General features: G+C 33.8%; 1 protein-coding gene across 1 annotated transcript; it reads left to right on the top strand.

The window, feature by feature from the left end:
- Positions 1 to 5756: 5756 nt before the first annotated feature.
- LOC135201821 (apolipoprotein D-like) lies at positions 5757 to 15151 on the top strand. The gene is made up of 5 exons (XM_064231095.1): positions 5757 to 5783; positions 8369 to 8486; positions 10115 to 10343; positions 13556 to 13707; positions 14834 to 15151. Exons 2-5 carry the CDS (start codon positions 8370 to 8372, stop codon positions 14993 to 14995), a joined length of 660 nt encoding a protein of 219 aa, XP_064087165.1. The 5' UTR covers positions 5757 to 5783; position 8369; the 3' UTR covers positions 14996 to 15151.
- The last annotated feature ends 1924 nt before the right edge of the window (positions 15152 to 17075 follow it).

Genomic DNA, 17075 nt, shown 5'->3' with positions numbered 1-17075 from the left:
AGGATATCTGGGCGTACATTTGCAACTGTTGGATGTAAGCGTACATTTGCAATTGTTGGATGTAAGCTGAATGTAACTATCTAAATCCCGGGACGCAGTGTTACCATACGCAAACGCCATAGGCGGGTGGACAGATGGAAAAAACATAGTATAGTATATAATTCCCTTTTCCGCTTCTTCCAAAACAGGTATAATTTCAGCACTATGAGTTGTTGTAAAAGCTTCAAAAATTTACCCAAACAGGTCAAACGGCGACTCACTAACGATCTTGGCATACGTGCGACTTCCCTGTAGGGCGTTAGTACCGCCAGTGCACCTCGCGTTGGGCATTGTAGGCGTTAATTAAGGTTCTTTGCAGCATCCTTCGGCCCCTAGCTGCAACCCCTTTCATTCCTTTTACTGTACCTCCGTTCGTGTTATCTTTCTTTTTATGTTACTTTCCACCCTCTCCTAAAAATGGTTCCGTAGCGCAACTGCTTAGAGGTTTTCCTCCTGCTGAACATCTAAAACCTCCTTTGCTCTCTATTTCCCTTTTCAACGCCGAATGACCTCATAGGTCCCAGCGCTTGACGTTTGGCCTAAATTTTATTTACCAATTCGTGAGACTTCAGAAGTGCAGTACGAATTTTACAGGGACACATTATTCTGGAGAAACCCAATCCCTTCCAGAATTGCAGCTTCCGATGTAATGGGTAAACGAACTATATTTTAATAAGTTCTTTTTTGTTGTCTTTCAATAAAAGCTATTTCTCTCCAGCATTACGACATGAGAGGGGAACTGATCACTTCTGGAAGAGGAGATATCTGTTTTTTTTGTTTTTTTTTTAATGTGTTTGGAGGGTGGGGGGTGCGTGTTAAAACGAACTAGTTGTTTTATCGAGTAATGAAGGCCGACATTCTCTAATAGTACAACACGAGTTTTTGAGCGAATTTTTTTTTTTTTCATTTTGGAAAACTGATACTTTCTGGAAAAGAATTTTTCGTGGTTGGATGGGCGATGTTATTCCAATTTCCAAACGAGCTTTGTTAGATTGTTATAAAAACCGTCACTCCCAAAAGCAACATAGTGCGAGCTCTGAACGACGTAGGCCTTCTCTGAAAGACACTGATTTCTAGGAAACACATTTTCCAGTTTGTGGTTGTGAATGAGTTATTATCTATGAATCATTGCTCGTGTAGTTCTTTCTGCCTTTGGGGCCTCATTTTCACCGTGAAGTGGATCGAATCGGATCCATCTAGTTGAAGAATTAGGAGCCTGGAAAAAAAAAATTCACTAAATAATCGATTTAAGGACCCATTTAATGCCGGACTGAATATCAATGGATGTTTGGACTTGCATGACAGATTCTGCCTTCAAACTCCCGATGTTTCAGGTCCCTCTGATTTTGTACATATATTTTCTCTGTCTTCTCCTTTCCCTTTATTTCCTGCTCTGTATTTCTTTACTGTGCCTCTTCTAACTCATGTTTTTCTCTTCGTTCGTGTTATTACTAACTGCTTTAACTATGTTATTGTACTTGTGATGTCAATTGACTCACCAAAGTCAATCTGTCGATATTCTTCAATTGGTTGCTCTCTGTTCATTATTTCAGTTGTGACGCCAGCTGCTCATCTCATTCAGTCATTATCGTTTTCGTTGTTACTCTCTGTTCAGACGCTGCTCGGAAAAATGTCATCGAATTGCGTATCAGTCGTTGGCCGTGCGCATCGAACAAGAAAAAGGGAAATTATAGTTTCCTGTGGTACTATACAATATAGAATTGCGACACGGGCGTATTTTTCCCCATAATGGAGCTTAATTATCAAGTCATTTCCTTTATATAATTTTTTTTTACCCGAGAGAAATCGTGGTCATGTTCATCTCTCTTGTGACAGAGAGCATAAATATATAGTCATGTCCTTATCTTTTGGAATATTTGCTCTGCATAAGTACCTTTTTTTTTTCAGAACGTATTTGTTCTTGCTGGCTTCCCAGTGAGATTTTATTCCCACAGCCTCATGTGCTTCCTCGTGGGCTGTACCATAACTTAGGCTTTAAAATATTTTCAAAGTTGTAAAGGCAAAGAAAAGCAGCTTCCCAATGAATTTTTACTTCCACAGCCTCGTGTGCTTCCTCGTGGGTCGTACCATAACCTAAGCTTTAAATAAATTCTGAAAGGTGTAAAGGTAGAGAAAAGAGTGGCTGCTCATTTGAAGGTCGGATCACATTTCTTTTAGTTATAGCTTAAAGGTGACAAAAAGTAGTTTTTTTTTATATTAAAAGTATTCTGACATGAACAACTCTAAGGAGGCCAGTGAAATAGAAAGGCAAACTAGTGAATGCGCTAAATTTCTCTTATAAATTGCGGTAAAATTTCATTTGATGTTATTACGAAACTAAACAATCCTTGTTCTTAAGGATCGGTTGAATTCTCTGAGAGAGAGATCCCGACTTCACTGAAATTGGACTTAAATTGACCTTAATGGATCTGAATGAGTTAGTTGCCCTACTTACGCATTCTTGACTCTTTTAAAGTTTTGTTTCCGTTCTTTTGGAAGAATACCAGGCTGTTGTTGCTTGAGATGGATGAAGACATTCTCAGGAATAAGAATGAATAGATTTTAATATAAAGCATTCTTGAATTTTGAGGTAACAACAAATTTCTGGCCTATCAAGGATTCCTGCACATCTGCGCCGTGAAAAAGATAAACTGTAAGGAAAGTTATCACAAAGTGTTTCATTATGGCCCCTTTAAATTTTTCGTAACTTGCACGCAAGGTAAATCTACGTAGGGTACATGCCGGAACACGCTTCGAATTCTACGCTAATTGGAAAGTCATGTTAGAGATTATACATAAAAATACAAGTGCATAATATGCTTGCATGGGCCGGTTGTCGCTTGATGCTCGACTCATCTGCAGCAAAGGCAGGGTTCGATTCCCGAGGAAGGTGAAATGATTAACCGCATACAGATGACTCTCACTTTACTTAAGTTGAAGCCAGCAGTAAATGAGTTACCTGCTCGTGATATATATATATGTGAAATGTAATTCTCAATAATTTAATTATCTGCTATTTAATATGTTATCACTTCTTCATGGAGATTATGCTGATGCAATTAAGACCATAATTCCAATTTGCGTGGAATTCGAATGGTGTTTCTATAAAGTACTTACTCACGCCCACACAAGCACCCATGTTAATATATATATATATATATAATATATATATATATATATATATATATTATATATATATATATATATATATATATATATATATATATATATATATATATATATATATATATATATATATATATATATATATATATATATATATATATATATATATATATATATATATATATAAGCTACGTAGCTGCGTGTGTGGTTGTGAGCGAGTGCAGTAACGTTCAAATAGCCAGTCGTGTGTGGAGTTCCCTTGAACTTTATGGGGCAAAATTCTCTGCAATAATGCAAGCTTCCTGTTGGGCTTTTTGTACTCAGTTCGATTATGGTGATTCAGGGAAGATTGGTCACCTAGAGTAGTAGTATTCCTGGACATCCAATCAGGTTTGCGCTGAGTAATATTTTCCCCCTCTTCTATATAATTTCTCTTGTGGTTCACTGCTCTGACCAGAACGAAATGTTTGTCTCTGGTATTGTGTATGTTTGCGTATTTTCAGATGGTATGTCATAATTATACACACACACACACACACACACACACACACACACACATATATATATGTATATACTTGTATATATGATTATATATACATGAGACATATCACATTACCGTGATTAATATGCATACATCGAGCTACAAATGTACTCTAATATCTAATTCGCACTACCGCGGAATCAATATATTTTCATATATGTTAACCGAAGGGGAATTCTCTTTCGGTTAACATGTATGAAAATATATTAATTCCGAGGTAGAGCGAATTAGATTTTAAAGGACATTTGTAGCTCGATGTTTATATATACACGATATAATATATATCTACATATTATACACACACACACACACACACACACATATATATATATATATATATATATATATATATATATATATATATATATATATATATGTATATATATATATATACACACACACACACATATATATATATGTGTATAATATATATATACATATATATATATATATATATATATATATATATATATATATATATATATATAATACGTTATAACACATGCAGTAAAAAAGCGAAATGCTTCTGCAATATGAATTTATTTAAATCAGCCTGTGAAACACTTTACATACACTGATAATATTTTCATAATTGATAATGTTAGATTTTCTCAAAGTTTCTCTCTCAGAAAAAAAAGAAGGAAACTGTTGAGGCTTTTAAAACCCCTAGAAACCACGATGATGCCAAGGCATGCATGACCTTGGTCGCTGGCTGCAGCCAGCTGCGTAATTGCGCTTATCAGGGGCCACTTCTAGAAGTATCAGTTGCACCTGGCATTGAATGGACGATTTCTCTGTTCTTCTCTTTCTTTATTTCTATCACCAAGAACTTCAAAAGGTGTCTTTAACTGATTCATGTGTGCCTCCTCTAATTCGCCACTTTCGTGGTCGAACTTAATTTGCACAGCTATGGGCGAACTGATGTACATCATATCACTCATGCAGTTTGACTATCGAAGTTTACGTGAAAATTTATTTGTTTCAAAGTCCGTTATAGTTCTTAGCATTATTTTAGGTTTTTAAGAAGGGCCGCGTTTACCCGATAGGATATGATTCAGAACTGCAATTTATCGAACTGCTTGTCCCAACCTAGAGCAGGTATTCGTATGTTTATGCACATATGTCTATACAGGCTCACACACGGATGTACATCTACATACATACACACACATATATATATATGCGTGTGAGTGTTATTATATAAGAATATCTCATTATACTTAATATATAACTATATATAGTATTATACAAATATTATAATTTACATACATAAACTACATACATAGGTATAATGTATATATGCATTGCTCAATTAATTAATATATAATTATTATATTAATATATATCTAATTTATATATATTTAATGTATGATATATACCTATAATATTATATAACCTAATGATTAATAGAATCTATATTATTATAATATCTGTTTATAAGATATACATAATACCATTATATATCATATAATATATATATAGATATAATATTATTATATATATATGTATATATATATAATTACAAATATAGACATAATATATATATAAGTAGCATTAATATATTGTTATATATGTATGTAATATAATAAATATATATATAAATGATTCATCCTAATATATATCTATTTATCTATAATTATTAGTATATTATATATATTATAATATATATATAATAATTTTATAGTATAATGGGTATATATGCATGCACATAATTATATATACATTATATATACATTATGTATGTATATACATATATATATATTATATATATATATGTATATATACATGCATGTATATATATATATATATATATATATATATATATAATATATATATATGTATATATTATATATATATATAGTTATATTTATATTATTATTTAATAAGAAACAAAACGAGGGAAATGTGAACCTCATAACAAAGACCATAAAAGAAAAAAAAATGAGCAGACAAAATCTACGAACCTGCTTCCCAGCGGTCAGTAAATTTATGATATGATATGACAGGAAGTCGGGTATAAAAGGATAAATTGGTTAGGCATTTTTAGGCAGTTCCCAACGCGTCATCAGAGAGGGAGGTCAGAGTCATAGAAGCAGGTTTTTTTTCAGTTTTGTTTCTTTGATAGTTTTTTTATGTGTGTTTTGTTTTTGTCTTTTGCATTCTCAGTGGAAAGGATTCCGTAGAGGCGATGGTATAGTGCGACGTGATATATGTATATATTATACGTATACATATAGTACATACATACATATATATATAGAAGATTGTTATAGGAGGAAGTACATCCCAGGTGGTCCTTAAAATTGTTTTATGTCTTTACAGCTTGAAAATGAAACCATTGTGTTTTGAAACATTGCAATAATTGTATTTTAAGGACCACCTTGGATGTACTTTCTCCTACAACAATCTTCTATTTTTCGAGTTGCTAGACATATATATAATATATATATATATATATATATATATATATAGTATATATATATATATATATATGTGTATATGTATGTATATAAATAGATGTGTCTAAAATACATAGGTTATATATAGTATTACATGTTTGCGTAATATATATATATATATATATATATATATATATATATATATATATATATATATATATATATAGATATCCATAACATCCCGAAAACGCAGAGGTCCACGGCAAGTGCGCATAAGGAGATTTGAAGTGCTACTTATGAGCCTTCGGTGGTGGTAGTGAAACTATAATTGCCTTTGAAAACTGCAACACAAAGTATTCATGTCTCACATGAGAAAAAATTTGAATTGATGATCGGATTATGGACAGTGATTTCTTTTTTCGTTTCAACCCATGGCTCTTGTATATTTATCTAAAAAAAAGAATAGTTTAATTGTGAGCCAAATCCATCCATTCAGTGCATGGAAACCAGCATCATGTTCACTTTTATTTGAATCTGCAGAAGGGGGAAAGTGTTTGATACGTATGGAATGTGGCAAAATGTTCGTTACTTATACTTATAGATTATGTATCTATTAGATTTTGCGCAAGATCCAGTGGTCACAAACTCTCTCTCTCTCTCGTCTCTCTCTTTCTATATATATATATATATATATATATATATATATATATATTATATATATATATATATATATATATATATATATATATATATATATATATATATATATATATATGTATATATATGGACATAATACGTGTGCATATATATATATATATATATATATATATATATATTAATATATGTATGTATGTATTTGCATACCTATATACTGCAAACACACACACACACACACACACACAACACATATATATATATATATATATATAAATAAATAATATATATATATATTATACTATACTATATATATATATATATATATATATATATATATATATATATATATATATATATATATATATACGCATTAAGCTACAAATGTCGTTTGATATCTAATGCGCTCTACCTCAGAATTGATATGTCTCTCGTGATAGCCTTGGGGGTAATAGCACTTCTCTGTACGTCCTGAATTCTTGGTTTCATGGTTCGCTCCCAGAGCCGACGAATCTCTTATTAACTAAAAATTCCCCCTTCGTTAACATATAGAAAATATATTTAATTTCGAGGTAGAGCGAATTGATATCAAAGGACATTTGTAGCTTAATGCGTATATATGTATCACGGTAATGTGATAAGACTCATATATATATATATATATATATATATATATATATATATATATATATATGATTGCGTTAGGCCTAAGAAATTGTTATTTTCCAGCTCGCTTCATAAAGTTGTATGAGTGTGTTTCGTTGCGGAGTAAATGAAAGTACAAGAAAAAGTTCGATGACAAAACAGAAGTAAAAATCATATAACATTACCACTCTGGTTCTTGTAAGTAAACTATAATTAAAATGCTGATGATCCTGATAGTGGTGAGTGAGAGGTTTTCAACGTAAGTCCTCGTTAGTTCATTGCAATTTTAGACCTCATCGCCAGACTGAACTAAAATCTTAATTTGTCGAGATCCATTTAGTTTTATGTAGAATTCTACTCTGAAATACGTGAATGTGTCTCATATGTTATTTTTAATAACTTTACATCTGCTCTGAATCACGTGAATGTGTCTTATATGTTATTTTTAATAACTTTATTTCTACTCTGAAATACGTGAATGTCTTATATGTTATTTCTAATATAACTTTCCACTCTGTCACACGTGAATGTGTCATATATTATTTTTTTTAATAACGTCTGCTGTAAAATACGTGAATGCCGTGTTATATACATTATTTTTAATAACTTTACTTCTGCTCTGAAATACGTGAATATGTCTTATTTTTCTTAATAACTTTACTTCTGCTGTTAAATACGTGAACGTGTTTTATATATTAATTTTTGATAACTTTACTTCTGCTCTGAAATACGTGAATAAGTCTTATATGTTCTTTATTAATAACTTTATTTCTGCTCTGAAATATGCGATTGTTTAATTTATGTTATTTTTTAATAACTTTACTTCTAATCTAAAATACGTGAAAATGCCATATATATTATTTTCTAAGAACTTCAACAGCTGCGTTCTTAAAATGATACCTTTATTATCTAGTTCCACTTGAATTAAGGCTCAATTGCTAATTCTTCTCTCCCTAACTTGCAGGATGTCGTGTCTTCGATTTCTAGTAGTGTCACTGATGGCTGGATCAGTCCTTCCGGCTGAGTATTTTTGGGGAAGGTGTCCCTCTGTCCCGCCAATGAACGATTTCGACATGGAAAAGGTCAGATCAATATTAACAGAATTATTATTTTTCTTTTTTTTTCGGTCATATATTTTGTTGATTGTATATCCTTATATCCTTTTAATAATAATAGTTATGGTGTGAATGATAATGATTATTGTTATGATTGTTATTGTAGTTAGGAAGCAGACCCTCTCTCAAGCATACTTTATTGAAAGTAATGGCTACTTCAGCAGCGTTACGCTTGTAGAGATTCTTTTCTATTTTTCGAATAGCGGCTTTTTCAGTACTAGTTAAACAGGTTAGTAGAGCGCCTATGGAGGTCATTTTCAAATGCAGGGTCGAGATCAGTGTATATATTTTTATATTTCAATTTTACAGATGAACTATGATTCCATAGTTTATCTGTTAAATTGAAATATAAAAATGTATACAGTGATCTTGACTCTGCATTTGAAAATAACCTCCATATGCGCTCTATTAGCCTGTTTAAGTAGTATTGAAAAAATACCGCTTTTCGAAAAACAGAAAAGAATCTCTACAAGCGTAACGCTGCTGAAGTAGCCATTAGTTTTGATAAAGTATTATTATTATTATTATTATTATTATTATTATTATTATTGATCCTTTAGTTATTTGAATATCGAGGTTTAAACGACTCTTAATTGCTAATGAGGAGGCATTTGAGAATTAAACCTTCGCATCATTATTATAAAAAATTAGGGGACTGACGTAGCATCAAAGTAATCCAGAATTCGAGGAGTAAAACTTGGTATCAGCTTTATCCAAAATTCAAGAAGTGAAACATTAGCCTAATCTAGAATTTGCGAAATGAATTACAGCCTCAACTTAATAAAAAGAAAATTCTATAAGTAAAATTTCGCATCAACCTTACCTACATTTCAAGAACTAAACCTCAGCATCAATTTTATTCAAAGTTTCTAGAAGTAAAATTGGCATCACACTTGAATAAATTCGGAACGTGAAGCACAGCATCAACCTAATCTATAATTCCAAAAGTCAAATTTTGCATCACTTGAAGCTTAACCAAATTCAGGAACTGAAACACAGCATCAAACTAAACCAAAATTTGAGAAGTGAAATTTGGCATCAGCCTTAACCAAAGTTCAATAAAAACCTCAGCTTCAACCTTATCCAAATTTGAGACGTGACACTCGGCATCAAACTAATCCAATATTCGAGAAGTGGAACTTAGCATCATTCTTATCCAAATTTTAGAAGTAAAACTTTGCATCATCCTGATCCAGAATTTGAGGAATTAAACTTAGCATCAAACTAATCTAAAATTCGAGACGTGGAACTTTGCCTCAGCCTTATCCAAGATTCGAGAAATAAAGCTTTTCATCAAGTATCCAAAATTCAAGAAAACTTGGCATCAAACTAATTCAAATTCGTGAAGTAAAACTTTTCATCCTACTAATCCAAAATTTGAGAAGTGAAACTTAGCATCAGCCTTTTCCAAGATTCGCGAAGTTAAAACCTGTCATCAATGTCATCGAAAATACGAGAAGTAGAACTTGGTTTCAAACTAATCAAAATTCGAGAAGTATAACTTGTCTGCAAACTAATTAAAATTCGAGAGGTGAGAATCACCCTTATCCTCCGACGTTCGAGAAGTAACCTACAGCAGTGACCTTTATCCACAGTTCGAAGGACTATGGTACGTGGTGGAGGCCTTCGACAACGGCGAGAGATGCATGTCCCTGAACATCACGAAGTCGACGGGTTCTCTCGACACCTGGTCGATCGTGGAGGAGAAGGAGAACGGCCTCTTCAACGCCCTCAGGCTGCCCCACTCCACCTTCAACACGGGCAAGATTTCGGTTCCCGACAAAAACAACTCTGCGGCCATGGCAGTCATTTGGAGGTTGTCAGGTATGTCCCGTAGGTGGCTATAGTAGATTCGCAACACCCGTGCATGTGATGTCTAGGCCAGTCCCTTACGATGCTCCTGATTGGCTGTTGGCAAGCTAATCACTGGGCTGGAAGCTCTCAGTCTCTCTCTCGAGAGTTCACATAGGCAGGATGTATGTTACATCAGTCCTGAGGGATAGTTTTGAAAGACATATCCCTCAGGAGAGGTGTAATATACATCCTGCCTATGTGAACTCTCGAGAGAGACTAAGAGCTACCAGCCCAGTAATTGGCTTATCTACAGCCAACCAGGAACGTCGTATTTAGGACAGACATCAGATGAACGGGTGATGTGAATCTACTATAGTGCATGCGCTGTAGACATTGATTAAGGTTCTTTGCAGCTTTCCTTCGGCCCCAAGCTGCAACCGCTTTCATTCCTTTTACTGGACCTCTGTTCATATTCTCTTTCTACCATCTTGCTCACCACCCTCTCCTAAGAATTTATTCAGTGCAATTTCACTGTCAATTTCCGTTTCAGCGCTGAATCACCTTATAGGTCCCAGCCTAGGCCTAGATTCTAAACTCAGTTCTGTTCTTCTGTTGTCAGGTATATAGGGTAGTTTTGTTGTGAACTACTTTCGATATACGACTACGTTTATTATTTAATTTCGTACAATTTTCTGGTTTTGTAGAGAATTATTATTATTATTATTATTATTATTATTATTATTATTTTAGTTATGATTATTATTATTATTATTATAATTTATTATTATTATTATTATTATTATTATAGTTGTCTGTGTTGGTTTATTTCCATCATCCACTGTGTAACCAGTGTTATAGTATAAAACGAAAGATATTGGTAAAAAATTCACATTTTCGTGATTAGATCAGCTTTCACTAAAAATCCACAATTTTATCGAAAAATTGTATTACTGGCAAAAGTTAACCAAAGACTTTTGGACACCGTTGTAAAAACCCAGGAGGAAGAACACCGATCAGGTGTTCAAAAGTCTATGAGGGTAAAATTCCAAGAGAAAAGGAATAATATATAATATATATATATATATATATATATATATATATATATATATATATACATATGTGTGTGTGTGTGTGTGTGTGTGTGTGTGTGTGTGTGCGCGCGCGTGTTATTCAAAATAGGTACTCCCAGCTACATGATGAAATAGAAGCAAGTAAAGAAGAAACGAATATTAACTTAAAAAAATTTGTATTTGAATCAGCACAAGAGATAGGTAGAAAAGTTCCCAGACAAGATCAAGGAAAACTATCAGAAAACACCACAAACTTAATAAAGAAACGATTGGAAATGAGGGTAAAATTCCAAGAGAGATAATAGAATTAGCAGAACTAGCTAAAACAATAAACAAACTAAAAATCCAAGACATTCGTAAACACAACCAGACCAAAATTGAGTAACACTAAAGAAGGGAAGAAGCATCAAGTTGATGAAAAGAAGACTTGGAACAGATATTTGCTTTATAGGATGAAAATGGAAATATTATCAACAAAAGAGATGGAGTGATAAAAATTGCTCAGGATTTCTATACAATGCTGTACAATAGTGATATAAGAAATAACTTTGTCAATAGAAATAATGAAACAGCTGAGTCGGTACCAAAAGTAACAGTAGGAGAAGTAAAGAAAGCATTAAAAGGCATGAAAAGAAACAAAGCAGAAGGGGAAGATGGCCTAACAATTGATTTGATAATAGATGGAGAAGATTTAATTATAGTAAAACTCGCTGAACTTTACACAATATGTCTGCAAGAATGTTCTATACCTACTGCTTGGAAAAACTTTATCATTATATTAATTCACAATAAGTTTACTCTCAGTAATATATAAAATATTTACAAAGAGTATATTAGGCCGAATAGAAAGACAGCTAGACTTTGATCAATCAAGAGAGCAGGCAGGTTTTAGAAGCGGGTATTCAACAACTGACCATATCCATGTAATTAACCAGCTAAAGGAAAAATCAACAGAGTATGACAAACCACTATGTATGGCATTCGTAGGCTATGAGAAAGCTTTTGATTCTGTCAGAACTTCAGCAGTAAGGAAAGCCCTTCAAAAGCAGGGAATAGATGAATCTTATGTTAGAACACTTAAGAAATTTCCGATTGAAAAAGGAGTTAGACAGGGAGACCCCATCTCTCCTAAATTATTCACAGCGTGCATAGAAGTTTTTAAGTATTTAGATTGGAAAATGTAGGAATTAACATTAATGGGGAATACCTTAACAACTTAAGATTTGCAGATGACATAGTTCTACTCAGTGATTCAGGGGAGGAATTGCAAAAGATGATGGAAGATTTGATTAGAGAAAGCAGAAAGGTAGGACTGAAAATGAATATGAGTAAAACTAGGATAATGTTCAATGAAAATGCAGAGAGACAACAAATAAGGGTTATGGACGAACCTCTAGAGATTGTAAATGAATATACGTATTTAGGACAGACAGCAAGTGTTTCCCTAGGACATGAGACCGAAATTAAATGAAGGATAAGCATGGGATGGAGAGCTTTTGGTAAACAAAATGAGATTATGAAAAGTAAAATGCCACTTTCTCTAAAAAGAAAAGTATTTAATCAGATGGTCCTACCAGTATTAACTTATGCATCAGAAACTTGGAGCCTTACTAAAGCTTTAGAACATATGATAATTACAACTCAAAGAGCTATGGAAAGAATAATGATGGGAATAACACTAAGAGACAGAAAAAGAGTAACATGGATACGAGAGCAAACTAAAGTAGAGGATATTACAACAACAAGCAAGGAAAAGAAATGGGCAGGACATATAATGAGAATGTCAGATAATAGATGAACGAAAAGAATAAGAGAATGGGTCCCTAGAGATTGCAAACGAAGCAGAGGAAGGAAGAGAAGACGATGGTTTGACGAGCTAAGAAAATTTGTGGGTATAGACTGGCATAGAGAGACCATTAACATTTTTGTCCTGCAGTGGACTAGCAATGGCTGATGATGATGATGATATGTATATTACAGTTACTACTACTTTTCAGTCGGAAAAGTACAAGAATTGCTTTTTCGATTTATTAGTTTTTAAAAAGCAAAACAAAAACGGTTTTAAATAGCAAAAATGTATATATTACTCCTACTACATATATCCCCCTCTTTAAATAGCAAAACAAAACCAGTTTTAAGTAGTAAATAATATATATTGCTCTGTTCATACAGGGATAGCTGGACATGCGGCCTTCACTGTCCATAACACCGACTACGATCAGTTCGCCAGTGTCTTCGAGTGTCAGAACGTCGGGTTATTCCATCGCCAGACGGGACTGGTTCTCTCGCGAACCCCTGTCCTGAGGGTTGATCTCAGGCAGATGGTTAGTATGTTTGCAGTTTTATATTTCTTCTAGACAACACACAAATACACACACACACACACACACAGTAGAAAGAAACAGTTGTTTCAGGATTATAACGGTGTAAACTGTACCCTCTGCTGTTTTTACGGGCAACCTGTATTAGATGATATTCAGTTTTAACAGAAATATTTTACAGTCATATGTATACATACATACATACACAACACACAGTAGAGAGCAACAGTTGTTTCCGGCAGTTAAAGCTGTAAACTTTTACCTCTGCTGTTTTTATGGGCAACCTATATTAGATAAAATTCAGTTTTAGCAGAAAATATTTTTCAGTCATATATACGTGCATACATACATACATACATACATACATACATACACAAAGCATTTGCAGGAAATATCATGGGACGATTGTCATCCTTATGCCCTACCATCCAGGTACTCAGGAACTTGCGTCGAAATGACTATTAAAGCGATCCACAATTCTGTAAGAAAAATACTCATTTAAAATTTTTCAAAATGAGCTTCGACAAACAATGAGAGTACTTCGTAAGTAAGCCTTTGCCTGTGGTGTTAGCTCGTTTTCAGTAATAACACCGGCCCAGTTATGTATTATTTTTAAGGGTGCGGTTGGGAAAGTAAACTCCTATTTTTTATAACTTTATGAATGCGTACAATATGTTCCTGTAAAGTAATAATATAACACAGCAGTGAGAATGAACAAAAGGTATAATTTTTATGTTAGCATCTTAGTCCCACTTTTGGCTTCGACTGGGAAATTCATTCAACATTTTTCTAACTCATGTTTTGTGCTCTTCCCAAATAGGGGAGCCAAACTAACAGCAGCTCGTAGTTTAAAGGCCATATGCACTGTTCTTATCAATGAAGTGAATGGCTGACGAATCATGTGGACTTTCAGTTAACCTAAGTCATTTTCAGCAGTCAACTTTGCTAAAAAGAATCCCAAGTTCATGCAAAGTTTGGTTCTGCTGAAAAGCTTTTAAGCACTTCTTAATGTATTGCAAGAGCTGGAATGCACATCAATATCATATTCCTTATCGATTCCAATGAAACGGATACTTTAGTGTCCCTGAAATGTAACAGACATTAAGTACTTATAATCATCATCATACAGGCTCGAATTCAAACACCTGACGTAAAGGTCGAATACTACAGGAGAGTCAGTCAAAGCCCCTGCAAATACAGGCGTCGGCAACCGGAGGAGAGCCGACCAGCCCCGCCTCTCCACAGCCAAGACGACCAGTGGGCGACCTTCAACGGAATGCCCAACGTCTGAGCTGGTCATTTTGTTGGTATGAGAAAAAACGACAAATGCAATAACAGGAAATGGTGTCTGAGTTTACATTACCCTTTCGTATATAAAAGATCTTTTCTTAAACGTATGAGTGAATTTGTGTGGTTACCAGTAATATATATATATATATATATATATATATATATATATATATATATATATATATACATTTATATATATATATATATTATATATATATATATATATATATATATATATATTAACCTTTAGAATGTGACATTATCTGCATTATGCATGGGTGAGTAGCATTCGTTTACAGAGATGTTTAACTTATTCAGAAGTTAATTTAATGAATAAATTGTAGAGATGAGTCAATAAGTACATGTACAGGAACTTAAATATTTTTTCCTTTAAATTATTTTATTTCCTATAATAAGATCATTCGACTCCAGTGCACTAGAAAATAAAGATTATAACATATGTTTGTTAGTAAAACCCCTTGTAATGCATTTCATATATGGGCTATTTTACATTGGATTGTCCCATGTTACTTCGAACTGCAACACCAGTGACAATCACAGATTATGCTCAAAGGGTATTTCTACAGAAGCAGTCCGCACGGACTGCAAGGAACGTAACCGCGGATACGACATCCACTAGGGATTGGGGGCGTCCAATGTATTTCGCCGTGTTTAGTACTGGCCCCTGGGGGTTAATGACAGTCGCCTGAATAAATATTACTTAAAATTCTTGTTCAGTAGGTAAAACTGCATAGAAAAACCGCAACGGCCTTAGTCTAGGCCGCCGCGGATATGTACCCTATAGATCAACCGATGAGGATACTCACAAAATGGTAAATGAAAAAAAAAAAATCGTTATGAATTAAGCAAAATTAAATCGATTATTCTCTGTTTTTGTCCATCTGTCCATCCGCCTTTGGTGTTTTCGCATGGTAACACTGCGTCCCGGGCTTTAAATAGTTACACTATGTGTAAGACTTAGGTAAATAATAGGATATCTGGGTGTACATTTACAACTGAAAAGTGTTTTGATAATTTACTGTATGCGAATTACACCGGTAATATTCGAAATAAGATATTATTTAAAGTCCGGGACGCAGTGTTACCATGCGCAAACACACAGGCGGATGGACAGATGGAAAAAAACAGAGTATAGTTAAGGCCGTAATTCTTATTGCTCCTCCGTTTTCTCTAATTCATTAGCGTCAAGTCTTCATAAAGCCACTATAGTGTATACCAGTAGCTCATTGTTGGAATTTGGACCCACTCTGCTTCTTTTTTCGTACTTTTCAGTAGACAAATGGATGCGGTTGCCATGTCCCTTCACTGGATTGATTTGCAAACGCAGGTGACCTCATTAAAGCAGTCTCACAGATAGATAAGAAACTATACTATTTCTTCTCTATCATGCGACAGGAATCACTGCTTCGCTTTTCATCGGTAGTCTTGACCGCCTAATATTTGCTTATTCTCCAGCCTTTCTGTTAAACCTTTCTATTCAACTAGCCCGAAGTGTAAGTTCGTCGGAATATCCTTTACCTTTCTAGAATTCCAAAACTCAGTATTAAACCAGTTATAGAGCTCTAATCCCAATGTAATTTATTGTCATTTAGTGGAGTAAGAAAGGCGCTTCGTGGTTCGCTGTTGTTAATAATAGTGCATTATGGGTACAAGCTAAGTAAACAGACTGGTTGTTCTTGATTTTATGATACAAATTATATTCCTCCGCCTTCCCCCAAGACTTTTTAAAGGTAATGGAAACTGTACTTTAGTAGATATTTGGGAAATAAGATGACTTCACTAGAATGGCCTATATCGGTCTCTCACATTCAGCGTAGATTGGCCAAAGGAGGTCTATACAGAACAAGGCACCCAGAACCAGGCATTTGCAAAGTTATGGTGCATGGAGTTAGGCTATTGGCTCCTACAATAAGTGAGGGAATATGAATGGGAGGAGCTCCACGGTTAACTGCGTAATACTATGTCAAGTTTTACTAAAATGTTGCCGCCGATTGGTTTCCATCATATTTGAATGTCCACAGAGAGACTGAATTCCCACGAAAACCCTTATGCATAAGACT

Source organism: Macrobrachium nipponense, chromosome 28, assembly GCF_015104395.2.
Source record: "Macrobrachium nipponense isolate FS-2020 chromosome 28, ASM1510439v2, whole genome shotgun sequence".
Taxonomy (NCBI): domain Eukaryota; kingdom Metazoa; phylum Arthropoda; class Malacostraca; order Decapoda; family Palaemonidae; genus Macrobrachium; species Macrobrachium nipponense.
This window is presented reverse-complemented; position numbering and strand designations above follow the sequence as displayed.

Excerpts from the sequence above, each read along its gene's own strand:
- LOC135201821 (XM_064231095.1), top strand. The coding sequence starts at position 8,370 with ATGTCGTGTCTTCGATTTCTAGTAGTGTCACTGATGGCTGGATCAGTC. Across the intron at positions 8,487-10,114 it reads ACGATTTCGACATGGAAAAG|TTCGAAGGACTATGGTACGT; the intron begins GTCAGATCAATA and ends CTTTATCCACAG. Across the intron at positions 10,344-13,555 it reads AGTCATTTGGAGGTTGTCAG|GGATAGCTGGACATGCGGCC; the intron begins GTATGTCCCGTA and ends CTGTTCATACAG.